This window comes from Lynx rufus, unplaced genomic scaffold, assembly GCF_022079265.1.
Source record: "Lynx rufus isolate CCGP_SWC_20201006 ecotype Redwood Valley unplaced genomic scaffold, mLynRuf1.p SCAF_5, whole genome shotgun sequence".
Lineage (NCBI taxonomy): Eukaryota > Metazoa > Chordata > Mammalia > Carnivora > Felidae > Lynx > Lynx rufus.
The window spans coordinates 45,691,076-45,710,393 of record NW_025814867.1 but is presented as its reverse complement, the minus strand read 5'-3'; the positions used below and the strand labels follow the sequence as shown (position 1 = coordinate 45,710,393).

The following is a 19,318-nucleotide window of genomic DNA, read 5'->3' as shown; positions in this document are numbered from 1 at the left end:
TGTCTCTCTCTGTCCCTCTCCCCTCTCATTCTCTCTATCTCAATAAATAAATAAACTTAAAAAAAAAAAAAAAAGACAAGACTCCAGAAACCCACAACTAACATCATAATCAATGAGAAAAAAATTAAAGTTCTTCCCCTAAGGTCAGGAACAAGACAAGGATGTCTCTCTCACCACTTTTATTCAATATAGTACTGGACGTGTTAGCCAGAGCAACTGGACAAGAAAAAGAATTAAAAGACATTCAATTTGGTAAAGAAGTAGCAAAACTGTCACTATTGGCAGATGACATGATGCTATACATAGAAAACCCTAAAGATTCCACCAAAATACACACACACACACACACACACACACACACACACACACACACACACAAATATATTGGCAGATGACATGATGCTATACATAGAAAACCCTAAAGATTCCACCAAAATACACACACACACACACACACACACACACAAATATATATGAGAATAAATGAATTTGGTAAAGTTGCAAAGTAAAAAACTAATATGCAGATATCTATTGTTTTCCTATACACGAATAATGAAGTAGAAGAAGGAGAAATTAAGAAAACAGTTCTATTTACAATTGCACCAAAAAGAATACCCAGGAATAAATTCCACCAAGGAAGTGAGAGACTTGTACACTGAAAACTGTAAAACACTGATGGAATAAATCAAAGATAACACAAATGGAAAGGTATACCATGCTCAAGGAATGGGACGATATTGTTAAATGTCCACATTACACAAAGCAAACTACACATTCAATATAATCCCTATCAAAATGCAAATAGCATTTTCACAAAAGTAGAATAATGCTGAAATTTGTATGGAATCTCAAAAGATCCTGAATAGCCAAAGCAATCTTGAGAAAGAAAAACATAGTTGGAGGTAACACAATCCCAAATTTCAAGATAGGCTACAAAGCTATAATAATCAAAACATTATGGTCCTGACACACACACACACACACAAAAGAGACATTATAGATCAATGGAACAGAATAGAGAGCCCAGAAATAAACCCACACTTTTGTGGTCAATTAATCTATGTATGACAAAGGAGGCAAGAATATATGGGGGGGGGCGGGGAGGTCTCATCAATAAATGGTGCTGGGAACACTGGACAGCTACTTGCAGAAAAATGAAACTGGACCACTTTCTTATACCACACATAAAATTAAAGTCAAAATGACACCTAAACATGAAACCTGAAACCATTAAAGTCCTAAAAGAAAACATAGGCAATAATCTCTTGGATATCAGCCTTAGCAAAATGTTTCTAGATACGTCTCCTCAGTCAAGGGAAGCAAAAGCAACAGTCAATTACCAGGACTACACCGAAACAAAAAGCTTTCACACAGGAAATGAAACCATCAGAAAAATGAAAAGGCAACCTACTGAACAGGAGGAGATATTTGCAAATGATATATCCAAAAGGGGTTAATATCCAGTATGATAGAAGATGTATACAATTCAAAACCAAAACAAAATAATTTAATTAAAAAATGGGCAGAGGATTTTTCCAAAGACAACATACAGATGGCCAACAGATACATGAAAAAATGCTCAACATCACTCATCATCAGGGAAATGCAAATCAAAAGCACAATGAGTTATCACCTTACACCTGTCAGAATGGGTAGTGTCGAAAAGAAATAACAAGTGTTAGAGAGGACGTGGGAAAAAAGAAACCCTTGTGTACTACAGGTAGGAATGTGAATTTGTACTGTGGAATGTAAGCTGCCACTGGGGAAAATTTTTTGGAGGCTGCTCAAAATTTAAAAATAGAAATACCGTATGATCCAGTAATTCCACTACTGGGTATTTAACCAAAGAAAATGAAAACACTTATCTAAAAAGATACATGCCCCCCCCCATGTTTACTGCAGCATTATTACAATAGCCAAGATATGGAAGCAACACAAGTGTCTACTGAACAATGAATGGGTAAAGATGTGGCGTTTGTGTGTACTCAGCCATAAAAAAAAAAAAATGAGATCTTGCCATTTGTGACAACACGTATGAACCTAGTGGCTACTATGCTAAGCGAAGTAAGTTAGAGAAAAATAAATACCATAGCATTTCACTTGTACGTGGACTGGTAAAAGTATTAATAATAAAAAGATACCAAAAAAGGAGATAGATCCATAAATACAAAGAGGTATGGCTACCAAAGGAGAGGACCATGAGGGGATGAGCAAAATAGGTGAAGGGGAGTGGGAGGTACCGAATTCCAGGTACGGAATGCAGAATTCATGAGGAGGAAAGGTACAGCATAGGGAATATAGTTAATAATATTGTAATAGTATTCTATGGTGACAGATGGTAGCTACACTTTGAGCCAGCACAGCATAACATAGATGCTGAATCATCATGTTGTATACCTGAAACTAATGCAACATTGTGTATCAACTATACTTCAATTAAGAAAAAGAAGACAAGACTTCAGAGAAATGCTGAAGGGCTGTACACATGCTCATGCTCAAATACCACTAAACATGGAGCCCCCACATTCACTCAAGTATAGCGGAGAACAGACACACGTTAGAATACTGTCTGGACCCATGTTAGCTACTCAAATCACCTTTGATGAATTAATGAACCATTTTAAGCATCATTTTCCTCATTTGCAAAATGGCAATAATAGTAACTCACTGACAAGGCTCTATTACGTTAACCGATTTGGGCAAGCCATATCTCCTAGCCACCCCCTCCCCCAACTATGCTGTTGTCTCATGTACCTTGGTGCATATATCTAGTAGCTCTCTCTGCCTAAAACTCTCCCCCTCTCCTTCTGTGTCTGGCTAAAGTCAAGAGATTTATCAACCTTCATTATCACTTGATCCAAGAAGGTTGCCTTGATACCACCATTCCTGAAGGTGATAGTTGCTCACTGCTCACTCTGTTCTTGTGCCTCCTCCTTCAGGAATAACCCCTTGTTGTATCCTGAAGCACCACTCTGCTCAGGCCCCCACACCCTAGGCTGGGACATTCCTGAGAGTTCCCTGTGGCTGATATATTTCCACAGTGCCTGGCAAATACGGTCTGATGGATTTAGTGAGCACATAAATAAAAGGTCTTGGCAAAGGAAGAACTATTGCAAAGGAAGGACCACTGGGAATACACAGGAGCCCAAGGCTACAATGTACCATAAGAAAAGATTTCAACAAGGAGAAAATCAATACCATTAACTACTGCAGAGAGGTCAGGATATAAGACAATTGACAAAAGAACAATAAACTTAGAGATGAGATCTCTGGCAGCCTATGAGAAGGTTGGTAAGTGTCGAACATTAAATCTTTAGTGACATAAAAAAAAAAAAAAACACAAGGGAGGTTCATACTTTCGGGTGAAGAATAAAGTGAGATTCCCACTGGCTGAGCCTAGAGAGATCACAGGCCAGAAAGAGGCATGGGGAGAGCAAAAGGGTGAGACAACTACTGTTAGAGTCTGACAGAGAGCCCAATAGAAAATGGGTTTCTGGGTTGCCTGGGTAGCTCAGTCAGTTAAGCATCCAACTTCAGCTCAGCTCATGATCTTTCAGTTTGCAAATTCAAGCCCCGCATAAGGTTCTCCGCTGTCAGCGAGAACCCACTTCTGATCCTCTGTCCCCCTCTCTCTGCCCCTCCCCTGCTTGTTCTCTCTCTCTCTCTCTCTCCCCCTCCCTCCCTCTCAAATATAAACAAACATTAAAAAGAAAGGAAAGAAAGGAAGGGAAGAGAAGGGGAGGGGAGGGAAGGGGAAGCGAGGGAAGGCGGGAAGGCGAGGGGAGGGAGGGAGGGAGGGAGGGAGGGAGGGAGGAAGGAAGGAAGGAAGGAAGGAAGGAAGGAAGGAAGGAAATAAATGGGTTTCTGAGAAGGTGGGGGACAGTCAGTTACAGAGGAAAAACAGTAACTTCTATGAAATAAACTGGCATGCTTATAATGATGTCCTCCCAAACACATCTAAAACCTAGAAACAGAGGATACTGTTTACCCATCCCTAGGAGTCAACAATTATCCAATGTTGGAGAGAGAAGCAGGACCAGAATCAAGGTGGAAGACATTCGAAAATATCCAACCAACCATGCAATAACAAAGGCCAGAAGCCTGATGACAGAATACAATTGAATAGAAAATATTTTTTAAATACAAAATATCTTACAAAGTATTTAATAACACAAAACCTACAAAACATGACTGCAAGACTGAATACGCAGACATTCATAAATCCCCTTTCTATTCAACCCACTCTAACGTCTTTGGAAACCATCTAGGATACGACATACTGGCACCAAAAAGGTGGGGGGAAAAGGAGTTACACATTATGGCAAAGGAGATAAAAGCTGCAGTCATAAGAAAATGGCTTTATTTTTTTTTTTAATTTTTTTTTCAATGTTTTTTTATTTATTTTTGGGACAGAGAGAGAGACAGAGCATGAACGGGGGAGGGGCAGAGAGAGAGGGAGACAAAGAATCGGAAACAGGCTCCAGGCTCCGAGCCATCAGCCCAGAGCCTGACGCGGGGCTCAAACTCACGGACCGCGAGATCGTGACCTGGCTGAAGTCGGATGCTTAACCGACTGCGCCACCCAGGCGCCCCAAGAAAATGGCTTTAGTAAGTTTAGAAATGTATACAATGATTACACGCATCTATATTATTTCTATTGACATAGGCATCATTGAGAAAACAAAATTTTTGTCATAGGAAAATATGTGGGACACTCTGGGTTTCAATCTCTTGATGTTGGACAGGAAGGAGGGGGAAGGAAATAATCAGATTGTTACTTGGTAAGAATCGAACAAATAAGACAAGGATGATGTGCCTCATAGGTAAGCGCGTGCTGATAAAACAGTAATTTGAAAGCAATCCATTCTCCATATACATTTTCTAACAATAAGATATTTTAAATATACAAAAATAAAAATACGCAAACCAATGTTGGTGACACCAATGCGCCCAGCTGCCAGTGTTAATGGATAGTAATATGTATATATGTTGTTTCCAAGTTTAAGAGATGAAATACCATGAACACAGCTAAACCCCAGCTACCCTGAGCCCTCCCTTGCTCCTCCAACCCTCCTCAGGAGTAAGCCTTGTCCTCACGTGCGAATATATCATTCCCGGGGCTCTAAGCTCACCACACAGAGCCTGCATGGGATTCTCTCTGCCTCTCACAAACTAAATAAGCAAACATTTTTTTAAATGTTCAAAAAAAACATGGGGCGCCTGGGTGGCGCAGTCGGTTAGGCGTCCGACTTCAGCCAGGTCACGATCTCACGGTCCGTGAGTTCGAGCCCCGCGTCGGGCTCTGGGCTGATGGCTCGGAGCCTGGAGCCTGTTTCCGATTCTGTGTCTCCCTCTCTCTCTGCCCCTCCCCCGTTCATGCTCTGTCTCTCTCTGTCCCAAAAATAAATAAACGTTGAAAAAAAAAAATTTAAAAAAAAATAAAATAAAATAAATGTTCAAAAAAAACAAACAAAAAAAGAATGTATCATTCCCAACCAGGCCATGGATCACATACAATATGACTCCACAGAGCTTAATCTCTGTTTTGCTTCTAAAGGAAGCTTCATGACCTTTTAGGGACATTCGAGATAAATATAAGGTGCTCTTTATCATTGTTCTCAAATAGATTTCTATAAAATAGCTATTTAAATTTCCAGGAGACTACATAGGATCAGATTATTTGTGATGAAATCTGTTAAGAGATAAACTCGAAGAAGATCTTAGGTTTCAGGGTTACCTAAAATCAACTTTTTTCCTATCTAGAGTCCCAACTACAGCCAAGAAAACCAAATTTTTAACCCTCCTCACCAAATATTTACTAAATGTCTCCTACGTACAGGGCTCTCAAAAGTGTCTGCTCCTCAAAGAGTAATCACTGTCCTAGCAGCATCAGCATCACACCCAACCTCAGACCTACAGAATCGGAGCCTTCACTTTAACATGATCTCCAAATGACATGCACGTACACTTAAGTTTGAGAGGTACTTGTTTAGAGAAATCAGGACGGTGGTAACACAGACCAAGGAGGAACCAAATCTAACCACCATGCTGCCAAACTTATTCTCGGCCTATTGGACAACACGGCTTTCAGGTGTTATATCTGCAAAGTCCACACATCAGTCTCATTAGACCAGTAGCTATTCAACCAGGGCATACTGGGCCTCCCAGGACATTGGCAATGTCTGGAGACATTTTTGTTGCGACCTTGGGGGGGGGGGGGGGGGGACAATGTCACTGGCATCTGGTAAATAGAAACCAGGGAAGGCACTAAACACCTTACAATGCAGAAGACAATACTTCACGACAGATAATTATCTGGCAAAAGTATCAGTAGTGCAAAGGTGAAAGAAAAAGACGGAAGGAAGGAAGGAAGGAAGGAAGGAAGGAAGGAAGGAAGGAAGGAGGGAGGGAGGGAGGAAGAAAGAAAGAAAGAAAGAAAGAAAGAAAGAAAGAAAGAAAGAAAGAAAGAAAGAAAGAAAAGAAAAGAAAAGAACAAAGAAAATACTGCCTTGATATCCCAGCTAAAATAATCAATTATTAACTTCAGGAATCTGATGAACTGATTTGAGCATCTGTGTCCATGGGCGGGGGGGAGCGGGGGGTAACCAGTAACTAAGAACACTGTCTATCCAACACTCTCAAGAGTAAGTTTTCCCCAAAAGTTCATATCAATATTCGTCAACACTGACAACCAAGACCTATACAGCACAAGAAATACACATGTTGTAATATTTCGTAATTATCCAAGCTGAATTTTAAAAAGTACATTGCTACCATACATACTTCTCTAATAAAAATACTTTGGTATTCACTCAATTAATTCTCCATTTTTCTCTCACCACACAGGATCATTAGGGAAGGAACACCTTGGCCACTTCAAGATGACAAGCACACACTGGACTACACTGCTTCATTGACAAGAAGCCTCCTATTCTACCAGCGCCCCCACCACGCCAAAAAGAATTTTAAGGTAACTGAAAAAATTCTCTAGTATTATCCACAAGTTTGTTAATTTCACACAAATTATGAATAATTCCTCTTCTCCAGAAAAAGAAGAATTATGGTACATAATTAGGAGGGTGGTCCATATGTAAGAGAGATATGGGTCGAGGTGTATAGGTACACAATAGAGGAGTAATGAACCTCAGGCCGATTAAGCATGTTTTTATTAAGGTGCTTGTTTCTGGAGTGAGCATTGCTTTGTATGGCCTGTATCGACTAAATTCCGCCCAAAGAGAGAGCCCAAAGGTTAAATGTAATTCTCTGCACTTTGAAAATACTTAAAGTACCACAATCCTCGGACCCTACATTGCACTAAGGAACAAGGGCATTCACTTTAAATTAGAATGAATTTGTGGCACTTGACATTCTAGCTGTGCAGAAAAATGGAGAAAAAGCATTTCATGTGCTATTATTACACATTAATAGCTATCTTTTGGTCTCATAAATCTCATTCCTCCATGTTCTTTAATTATGTTACCAAAGACCCAAGTGATGATATAAACTAAAACATTTCATTCCATTTCATGGTCCTTTACCTGGATTTGTGAGCCAAGGAAGAGCCTTACCTACGAGAAGCTGAAGACATACTCTTAAGCGTCCCTTTTTGAAAAGTTCTACCACATATAGAAATCTTTCTTCAATGTAGTCTCAAGAATTTAGGGAGCAGTGCTTACGTTCTTGAAGCTTTCAGTACAGAAATTCGAGATAAAACTCAAAAGTAACTCCAGCCAGGCGCAAGGCTGGCTGCACCTCCACAAACTGGCTCACTAGAGCACCCACTTCTTGGCTAATCACCATCCTTTCCCCCTTTGTTTTTCCTTTGCATATCTCTCATCTTTAATAGGCTGCGACAAGCTGCTTAGAAATAGTGAACCTTCCAAGAGCCTGGGACAGGAAAGGAAGAGTAGGTGGGCTACACCAAGACATTCTTTGTTTTCTTTTTGATTCACTTGGTTCTTACTTTTGCATCATTGTATAAAATCAGCATCTATATATGACTATTTCCTCCATTAATGAAATGATTTGAAGTTTCGGTGGGTCCCATCAACACACTAAATCATCTCTACACTAAAGGGAAGGAGAGGAGATTGGACAGATGTTAAAAGGTCAAATTGATACAGGTCCCTGTTATGATCTTGTCCTGTTTTCATCCAACACATATTCCTATCTTTTGGGCTCAGCATGTAATTGTCCTCACTTCCTGTAGATGCCTCAGATAGCTCTATTTTCACACCTCTTTCAATCTATCACTGTACAGGAGCCTGGCTGAGGCCAAAAACAGTAAAACATTCAGCTGGAGAACACAATGCCCCAAGAAAAACACTGCTGCTAAAGAAAAATATTTAAGAGCTTAGATTATCTTGGGTTTACTTTCGGCTCATTACTCATGTGGAGTGTCCCTTTGTCTCTACTGTGTCTAACTAGTAACAATGCAGGCAACAGTGATAGTGTTTTTCCCCAACCATCACATGTCAAATCTTTCCATCCTAAAACAAAGAGTCTTACCTGTGATTCCTTCAAAACAGGCCAGAAAAGGAAGAATGTGTCTGCAGGGAAAGACCCAAGCAAGCCTTAAGTATTCACTCGCTTTCAGAAGGCTTCCTTGCTCTAGAAGTCTATCTGTTCAGTCATACTCTTCCATCAACCTCGAAGCGATGAGGGGTGCAGGGAGACAATGATGTACAACACAAGGGCATAATATGCTCAGATTCTCAACACATTCAGGATTCTAAGAACACAGTTCTGGACCCATGGCATCAGGCTATCAGGAGACAAGACAAACTATTTAGTAGACAAACTCCTTGCCACAGTGGACATTTAAAAATAGAAAATGTGGCCCCTTTGCTTACCACCTAAAATTCAAAACAGGCTACAGAAGACTGACGGGAAGCATAGGACTACAAACTATTATGATCAGAGCCAAGGGTGGCATGCATGAAGTAAGAGCACACAGAAGCAAGGTGTTCTTGTGTGACAAGCAGTACACAGAGTTTGCATATACGACTGTTTTATTTGGAATGTGACTGAATTTCATATTCCACATTTCCAAATTTGACTTTCTCATACTTCCTTAATTTTACTGACAACACTCTTCACTCACTGTGTTTGAAACACTGTACTTGGCTCCAGGAATACAAAGATGAACAAGATACATTCTCTGATCTCAAGGGACCCATCATCCTCCACAATCATTCTTTCCCACGATCCCTGACCACCTGTACATTTCTTAAGGTAGGGATTCACGTCTTCAATTCACAGATTGCATGTTCTTTTATTTCACAAGTACTTTAACTATCTAATGTCCTAAATATAATGCTAGGAACACAATGGTAAAAAAAATAACACGATCTCCCTATGAAGGGGCTTACCGTAACAGAAGAAAGAAACAGATGGAGAAATCAGTGTTGAGATGGGAGAAAGGCACAGAGCTAGGAGCACACATACAAAAGGAGTATAACCCACTCTGACCAAAGCATAGGAAGACAACGTTTTCTAAAGAAAGTGACATCCAAGCCTAGCTGCAGGGATGAAGAGAAGTTAACATGCCAAGAAGGTAGCAAAAAGGTTTTCCACAGAAATGAAAGGTTGTGCAAAGGTCCAAGGTCAAAGAAATCATGGAACTCACGGCTGAGAGTGGAGGAAGCCGAGGTGAGACCAAGAAGGGACTTCAGTCGGTCAGCGTTAAAGAGTTAGGACTTTATCCTGAGGCCAAAGAATGACCACAGAACAGTTTCCAGCAGGATGTTGATACATATGTAGAATGGACTCTGCATTTTTTTTTTTTTTTTGGAATTTTTGATCGCACAAAAATTTGGAGTTCAAGCCCCATGTTGGGTTCCATGCAGGGTGTGTAAGGAGGGGAGGAGAGGGGAGGGGAGGGGAGGGGAGGGGAGGGGAGGGGAGGGGAGGGAGGAAGTAAAGGAAAAAAATGAAACATTCTCTGTCTTTACAGTTTTGTTACTTTAATTTTTTTAATGTTTATTTACTTTTAAGAGAGAAGGAGAGGGAGAGAGACAGAGACAGAATGCAAGTGGGGGAAGAGCAAAGAGAGAGGGAGGCACAGAATCCAAAGCAGGCTCCAGGCTCTGAGCCATCAGCACAGAGCCCGATGCGGGGCTCAAAAAGGTCATGACCTGGGCCAAAGCTGGATGCTTATCCTACTCAACCGTCCAGGCGCCTCAGTTTTGTTATTTTTTGAGCCTTTATTTAAATGAGTACTTTCTCGAACTTTGGAGTTTTAAAAGGAACTTTAAAGACTGTCCTGCTTCTCCCATTTTTCTTTCCTGTCATCTGTATACTCTAGTCTTCCCTTTCTAAAAGGAAAGTAGAGAAGAAGGGAAGGAGGGAAGGAGGAAGGCGTGTCTGATGCAGAGCTAACACTTAACTTCAAGAACACAACAGGTTTGACTATATCCGCTGGCCTTTATTATTTGGCAAATTATTAGATGCTGTAAGTCCCTTCTGAGTGACTACTTCGCATTGCTTTCCAGGCCTCCCCTGCAGAAGTTACAGAATGATAAATTCCACCACCACACAACCTCCGAACGAGGCCTGCTCCCAGAACACCTTCATAACTCAGAGTATCATTCCCGTGCTATACTTGGCGGTCTTTGTCGCGGGGATCCTGCTCAATGGTGTCTCTGCATGGATATTCTTTTACGTGTCCAGCTCCAAGAGTTTCATCGTCTATCTCAAGAACATTGTTGTGGCTGACTTTCTGATGAGCCTGACTTTTCCCTTCAAGATTCTTGGGGATTCGGGCCTGGGACCCTGGCAGATCAACGTGTTCGTGTGCAGGGTCTCAGCTGTGCTGTTCTACGTCAACATGTATGTCAGCATCGTGTTCTTTGGGCTCATCAGCTTTGACAGGTATTATAAAATTGTAAAGCCTCTTTTGACTTCTTTCATCCATTCAGTAAATTACAGCAAACTTCTGTCAGTCACGGTGTGGGTGCTCATGCTCCTTCTGGCTGTCCCCAACATTATCCTGACCAACCAGAAAGCGAGGTACGGGAAGGCTACGCGTATAAAATGTGTAGAGCTTAAAAACGAACTGGGACTTAAGTGGCACAAGGCATCAAACTACATCTTTGTGGGCATCTTCTGGATTGTGTTTCTTTTGTTGGTCATTTTCTACACTGCTATCACGAGGAAAATCTTTAAGTCCCACCTGAAATCCAGAAGGAATTCCATTTCGGTCAAGAAGAAATCTAGCCGCAATATATTCAGCATCATGTTCGTATTTTTTGTCTGTTTTGTGCCTTACCACATTGCCAGAATCCCCTACACGCAGAGTCAGACAGAAGCTCATTACAGCTGCCGGTCAAAAGAAATTTTGCTCTACGTAAAAGAATTCACTCTAGTACTGTCAGCTGCAAATGTATGCCTAGACCCTATTATTTATTTCTTTCTATGCCAGCCGTTTAGAGAAATCTTATGTAAGAAACTGCACATCCCATTAAAAGCTCAGTCTGACTCAGAAACTTCTAAAACCAAAAGAGGAAATACAATGCATGAAAGCACAGACACTCTGTGAATTCCCACCTCCTTTCAAAAAGAATCCATGTACACATTTTGCAATCTTCAGTTACATACGAATACAAAAGAAACATGTCCATGCAACTAAGTATCATCTCTATGCATTACTATTCAATTTAGTATAATAATAAAAACAAAATATAAGTTCCCCTGCTTTTGTAACAGCCAAGAAAAAAGTAATACATGCATTGTTCACTTTTATTCCATCAAAACACAAGTTTTCAATGTATAATCACTCGTCTCGCCAGTTAATGTAGAAGTTTAAATAGCATAAAGAAAATAGGAAGCAATCAAGACAATTCACTGGGGCGTGTTCCTTCTCTAAATACAAGAATTTAACTTATGTGGTTTTTTTTCACCAGGGTTACTAAAGACCAACCTAAAAGCAGGCAGAGTTTGATAAAGAACTGGAGACCTGTTTGGAGTGAAAAAGTCAAATTTTCTCTGATTTCACTTAGGAAATTCCCTACTGATTTATCTCCTAGCATTTCAAAGGGAAGTTGATATAAATTCTGTTCTTTGCAGTAAAAACAAAATGTAACACTTTGATAACATTTTGAAGATGATAATAAGATACATTCTGAATGTTTTGTATCAAGACTTACTAAGCTACATCTTGAGCATGCATTTCTGGTGTTAAAATATTTTTAAGTGGACTCTATTGAAGGAAACTGGCTATTGGTAGATGTTGCCAGCAACTTTCCCTATCGAATGCTATGGAGGAAAAAAAAAATGATGCCCAGGACAAACACACACACACACACACACACACACACACACACACACACACACACACACACACAGCATGCACATACACACATACATCGAGGGACAGGGGAAACAGTTTTCTTTGAAAGCAACCGGACTTGAAAAAAAGGAAAATCTAAAATTTGTAATTTTGAGTGAGAAATTACACAAAAAATGAAAATTTGTGACATTTTCTGAAAAGGAGATGGATTTAAAGTATGTAGATAAGGGATATGGTTGCTGGCTTGTGAGTTACCAAAACTAAATTCTTTCTCTGCTCTTAACTGCCTAGAAGACATCCAGGCCATCTTCCAAATGTTATTCTCAAACATTTTTATAAGCCATGTATATATATACTTTTTTGCTTTACTGTATATGTACTAATAAAAATATTTTCAATAGTATCAGGATTTTTTCCTTAAAACCTAAGGTATGAAAAACAATGCCAAATTATTTCACAGTCAAGACATGGGTGGTTTCTTTAATATGCTCAATTACACATGAAGAAAGGAAGACAGGGGCACCTGGGTGGCTCAGTCGGTTAAGCGTCTGACTTTGGCTCAGGTCATGATCTCACAGTTCATAAGTTCAAGCCCCGCGTCGGGCTCTGTGATGACAGCTCGGAGCCTGGAGCCTGCTTCAGATCTGTCTGTCTGTCTCTCTCTCTCTCTCTCTCTCTCTCTTCCCCTCCCCCACTTGCACTCTGTCTCTCTCTCTCTCAAAAATAAATATTAAAAAAATAAAAGTTAAAAAAAACTACAAAGACAGGTACATAGAGAATTAAAACTTTTATTTGCCACTTTTTCAAAATTAGTATTTCATATGCTCTGGGACCTCCTCAGATTTTAGGAAAAACTCAGAAAGTACCTCTTAAATTCTTCAAGAACTAGGAAGGTTTTCACTCTCTGTGTCCACCTTCCACCCTCATAAAAACTCCCTGCTCCTAACTCTGGGTCAATATCCTCTAAAGAGAACAAAATCACCAACCTATGATAAACATGCTTGGAAAAGTTAAACCCGCTATATATGTTTGGCTAACTACATCTGCAAAGAAACTGGCTGTGTTTATTCTTCACAATTTCCAAAAGCCGGGACAAACTAGTAAACATTGGTGGTTTTACCATGCCCCCCACTGGGCCACCTGAGAAAATGAAAGCAAAGAAGAAACTGAGTAGCACCAAGTAATTACTGCCTTTGTAACCACTGTGCTAAAGTAGATGGGCAATGTGGAAATCGAGCTTTTTCAGGAAACAACGTGCAAGCCAGGTAAGGATACAGTAAAGCCACCATTGATTTAACAGTTACTGTTTATCGGGTCCAGAATTACAATAAAAAACATGGTAGAGCAAGGTCAACAGTGGATGAACACAGACACTTCCCTGAGATTACCAGTACTATTTTTTTTTTTTAATTATGCTATGGAACAATTTGTTTCTTTTCTGTAGCTAGCTTATAATAGTGTTTAAGATACGTATTCATCACAGAGAAGGTAAAAACAACATTTAACCATATTGTAGAAGCAGTGCTCTGAAAAGGTTAAACTATTTTAAAAAGCGGCCTTATGGGAAAGGAAAGCCACACTTTGTTAAAGTGGTTCTTTTGCGGGGATGTCCTGTCAGGAAATGGTGATGCTCGTGTCACTAGCATCTTGCAGAGAATTGATGAGCAAAAGGTAGTAAGAGCTGTGACCGCTGAAGGCGATGCTGCACCAGTTCTCTCCCCACCCCCACCCACACACCTCACAGTGTGGTTTACCCAAAAGGAAATCTCGTGTCACTCTAGGGAGATGATCTGCTATGAATGATAGTATCTTTGGTATTTTCTGTATTAACAAAAATCCTTTTTTCTTCTTCTTCTTGTCCAGAGTCAAAGGAGACAGGTAGCAGCACGAGGAATAAGGACAGAATGGAGAACTAATGGCACATACTTTCCTGTCATCCTCAAGCAGAAACAGAAATTAGCGTAAGGGTGTTTTCTAAAATTTCTGAGTTAATCTTCTAGGTGAAGCCAATTCAGAATTTTTTCATTTGCAGGTGACATAAAAATACAACTAAAATTGGACTTCTGCAATAAAAAGAGATTCACTGGCTGACAGACTAAATGTCCCAAAGTTGCGGGTATGGTTTTATTTAAGGGCTGATGTGGGGCCTCTGCTGATGTCACCAAGGCTGGGTTTATACCATTCTTCCAGCCACTTTCCATGGTGTTAGTCTCAACTCATAGGAAGCTGTGGGCTCTTCTGTGTGTGTGTGGTAGTAAAATAAAAGAAGCACTGCTAGACCATCTCTTCAGAGCCAGTCCTCCAGAGAATTTCCACAAACATCTAGTACTTGCTCTCAGGGGGTCATACGGGCTCATGTTCCACCCCAACCTGGAGACAGTGGGGTCAGACACACATGCTGGTTATCAGTCATGGTCTGAGCCTCCCATCAGGGGCAGAGCGGGCACTGTGATAGCACATGAGGAAGAACTGGACAAAGTGACTTTCTCAAAGGAAAAGTCTCACTTTCACCGCCAGGAAAACAGAGTGTGGAGAATGAGGAGATAACTAACAGGTGAGCACCACTGGGGGCAGGCAGACTTTTGTAAACAAGCATTCCAGGACACATGCATCTCAGTGAGCACCTTTCATGGGTCATCTTAGGTGCTCGTGCTCTCTTTGTTTCTTGGTTCTTATCACGAAGGTTTCTTTTATGTTTAAAAAAATACTTCATGCAGCTGTGTCAATTATGCATCACAACGGAACCGCAGTTTGGTTAAAATGTGAGAAATCCTCTTGGTGCGAGATTTTTAGTCAAAGTCAAGAGCCACTTTTGAACACCTGTCTATTAGATTTCAGTGGTAGCATATTCGATCCACAGGTGTGTTTTCTTTTTAATTGCTCCCCTAACAATGAAAACTTTTGTGACTTTGTATCTCTTCAAAACATGGGGAAACAATCCGCAGGAGCTAAGAGCCTGTTACAAGCCTTTCTTGGGGACACACAAACTCTCAGCTCTCAACTATCATCCACAGCTTTCTCCAAGTTCTACTTTTTCTGAAAACCGAGTGTATGTTGCCTTCTCTTCTACCACAGGCACCAGAGTTTATAAGCTGCCCTGGGTCCCCTAAGCACTTGAGGCCTTGCTCTACAGAAAGACCTGGAAAATGTTCCCCGTTGCCCAGGTGCACTCCAAAGAAGTTTCAGAGTTGACAGGAAATATAGGAAGCCATGCCACTTCTATCTCCCACCTCCAGTAGAAACTGGGGTGTAAGCGTGAAAAGCAGTATTACAGAAATAGGCCCGTCTCAACAACAATGAAATATATGAAAAGTATTTTCATTGACAAAGTTCATGAGACTACTTGCTACCTCTTGAAGGTGCTCCTTGTCTAAGTCTGACTTCTCTCAGGGTCGAAATGAAGATCTCCTCATGACCCATCCTAACCCACTTCCCAAACATTACCCCCCTGCTTGGGGGACCCAAAACTCGAGACTCTGGACCCAGGGCCATCTTGTTCTACCTCCACCTCCAGATGTCACCAGCTCTAACCCACGTATCAGGGGAAGCACAGAATTATACACCTTCCTCCTTCTCTCCCAGATCCCAGGTCACTGGAGAACTGCTAAACCTCCACCCAAAGTGCCTGGTAAAGTCCTAAGGGCTTACCGTCCCAATATTCCATCTTCTGATATAAAAGGATATCAAAACATGGTTCTCATCATCCCCAGACAACACTCCACACTACTTAACATAATTTGACAATCCCTTTTCTAAACTAAAAGCTTCTCTACATTTAACTAGTAGCTTTTTTCAAGCTATTAATTATTTACATTCTACTTTTTTTAACATTTATTTTTGAGAGAGAGAGAGAGAGAGAGAGAGAGAGAGAACGAACCAGCATAAGTGGGGGAGGGGCAGAGAGAGAGAAGAGACAGAGGACCCAAAGCAGGCTCTGTGCTGACAGCAGTGAACCTGATGTGGGATTCAAACTCAAGACCTGAGATGAAGCTGGACGCTTAACCAACTGACCCACCCATGTGCCTCTACATTCTACTTTTTACACCACAGCTTTCTGAAGGACCACTAACTCTCTGACATTTAGGAATTAAAATGAGAAGTTAATCTTCATTTTGTTTTGAATGAAAGGCCAATTTCAACTCCGTATTAAATTCACCTTCTAGTTTACAAACCAATCCCACTATTAATAAAAAAACAAAAGACAGAAAACTTGCAATGCCATGGCCAAATGTATCTTATCTGGTTGATACTATGAAAGTAATTAGATGAATAAAATAGAAAATGCTATTTTTTAATAGGAAAACCAGGACTTCCACCAACATTATTCAAAATAAGGGCTCCTTAAGTGTTGATAAAATTACATTCAGAGTGCCCTGGTTACTGCATAGCAAAAGAAACCATCAGCAAAACCAATGGCAATCTACTGAATGTAAGAAAATATTTGCAAACAATACATCCAAAAAGGGATTTGTATCCAAAATACAGAATTTATAAAATCCAACACCAGAAAACACGACTAAAAAATGGACTGAATACCCATTTTTCCAAAGAAGACGTACCATGGCCAACAGACACGTGAAAAAGATGCTCAACACCACTGCTCATTAAAAGAATGCAAATCAAAAGAACAACGAAGGGGGGCGGAGGAGGGACACTTGGGTGGCTCAGTCAGTTATGTGTCTGGCTTCAGTTCAGGTCATGATCTCACAGTTCATGAGTTCGAGCCCTGCGTTGGGCTTTGTGTTGACAGCTCGGAGCCTGGAGCCTGCTTTGGATTCTGTGACTCTCTCTCTCTGTGCCCCACCCCTGCTCATGCTCTGTCTACGTCTCTCAAAAGATAAAATATTTTTTTTAATTAAAAAAAAAAAAAAAAAGAACAATGAAGGGACACCTTGTTGGCACAGTCGGTTAAGCATTCAACTCCTGATTTCAGTTCAGGTAATGATCTCAGAGTTGTGGGAATGAGCCACCACATTGGGTTCCATGTTGACAGTGCAGAGCCTGCTTGGGATTCTCTCCCTCCTCCTCTCTCTGCTCCTCTCCTGCTTGCACTCTCTCTCTCAAAATAAACTTTTTTTAAAAAGAGAAGAAAATGACAAGTGTTGGCAAAGACGTGGCAAAAAAGGAATCCTCATGCACTGTTGGTGGGAACGTAAATTGGTGCAGCCACTGTGAAAACAGTACAAGTTTCCTTTAAAAAATTAGAAACATTGGGGCGCCTGGGTGGCGCAGTCAGTTAAGCGTCCGACTTCAGCCAGGTCACGATCTCGTGGTCCATGAGTTCGAGCCCCGAGTCAGGCTCTGGGCTGATGGCTCAGAGCCTGGAGCCTGTTTCCAATTCTGTGTCTCCCTCTCTCTCTGCCCCTCCCCCGTTCATGCTCTCTCTCTGTCCCAAAAATAAATAAACGTTGAAAAAAAAAAAAAATTAGAAACATCAATGCCGTATGATCCAGTAATACCACTACTGAGAACTTACTCAAAGAAAATGAAAACTAATTTGAAAAGGCATATACACCCTATATTTATTGCAGCATCATTTACGTTAGCCAATATATGAAAGCAACCAAAGCATACATCCACAGATGAATGGATAAAGATGACATGGTGTATATATACAATGGAGTATTACTTAGCCATAAAAAGGAATGATATTTTGCCATTTGCAACAACATGTATAGACCTAGGGAGTATTAAGCTAAGTGAAGTCAGACAAGACGACAAATAACATATGATTTCACTTATATGTGCAATCCAAAAAAACAAATGAGCACACAAACAAACAAAAGCAAAAGCAGAATGTCCTGGTGATGACTGATGAAGCACTGAAGAATATCTAATGTCTAAAAGAGAAGGAGTAAAATAAAGAGCAATCTATACTTCATCAAATAATGAGGTAGCAGTAAAAACATAGTAAGCCAACACTCAAACTCGCCTTTCTACTTTCTACCTACATCAAAGCAGACCCTCTCCTCAGACTTCCCTAGCCGGACCTGAAACCGCAGTCTGTTCCCCTCCCAGCCCTACACCACAGCCCCACACCATACTTCTGCAATGGTTCCAAGCTCCCATCCCTTCCCATCCATCTCACTGCAGCTCCTCATTGCTTCTCACTCAAAATGACCACAATCAGCCCCTACTTGGTTTTTTGCCTTCCGCTTTCTCACCTAACCCTATGGAATCCAAAGCCCTCAGACTTACTGAGCGTATTTACTGAGCTCTCCACTGTTAATGAAGCACCCAAGATCAACCACAGTGATCCAAGATTTGGTCTCAGCCTTTTCCTAACGTGGATCCTCCTCAGGTTGTCCAAGCACCCAGACTGCCCGAGAGTCAGCTAACACACCGGCCTACATCTCAGTCATCTGTACCACCCCCATGCCTGACACCACATCCTCACTCCTCAGAAGCATCTCTTTGCCTCACCTCAGGACTGTACTGCCTGGATTCCTATGGGTTCTAACAGCACCACTGCAGGATCTCTGCATATTCCATATCACCCTCTCTACTCTGTAACCTTCTAAACAAACACTCTCTAGCATGGGAGCTAAGGGGGAAGCATGCAGTCAGTAAATGTTTGTTGGAGGGTCTCCTGGGTGGCTCAGTTGGTTAAGCGTTCGACTTCAGCTTAGGTCATGATCTCACAGCTCCTGAGTTCGAGCCCCATGTCGGGCTCTGTACTGACACCTTAGAGCCTGGACCCGGCTTTGGATTCCATGTCTCTCTCCCTTTCTGCTCCTGCCCTGCTCATGCTCTCTGTCTCTCAAAAATAAACATTAAACAAGTTTTTAATAAAAATATTAACATAAATAAATATTTGTTGGAATTTTCCTTAAGTACTTGATCAAAAAGCACAGACTCGCATGGCAAGGGATAGGGAGAATTTCTCCAGGAGAACCCTCTCTTGGAAAGTAACAACAGAGTTTGTAAAATGTATTCTGAGCTTTGAAAACATTACTCACAACTTCTTAAGAAATGGACCATAACCACTTAAGGGGGGAAAAAATGAACTTCAGTGACTAAAAAGAAACA

At 40.9% G+C, this 19,318-nt stretch overlaps 2 protein-coding genes across 4 annotated transcripts in view; one reads left to right on the top strand and one right to left on the bottom strand.

The window, feature by feature from the left end:
* Window positions 1-12,682, top strand: part of P2RY14 (purinergic receptor P2Y14) — a 56,844-nt gene extending 44,162 nt beyond the window's left edge. For all 3 annotated transcript variants that reach the window (XM_047100065.1, XM_047100064.1, XM_047100066.1), the window contains 2 exons: window positions 6,847-6,970; window positions 10,494-12,682. In XM_047100065.1, coding sequence (XP_046956021.1) covers window positions 10,517-11,539 — 1,023 coding nt within the window. In that variant the 5' untranslated portion in view covers window positions 6,847-6,970; window positions 10,494-10,516 and the 3' untranslated portion in view covers window positions 11,540-12,682. The remainder of the gene's footprint in view (window positions 1-6,846; window positions 6,971-10,493) is intronic.
* The window catches only part of MED12L (mediator complex subunit 12L), a 336,181-nt gene that overhangs the window by 195,846 nt on the left and 121,017 nt on the right, over window positions 1-19,318 (bottom strand). The window lies entirely within an intron of this gene.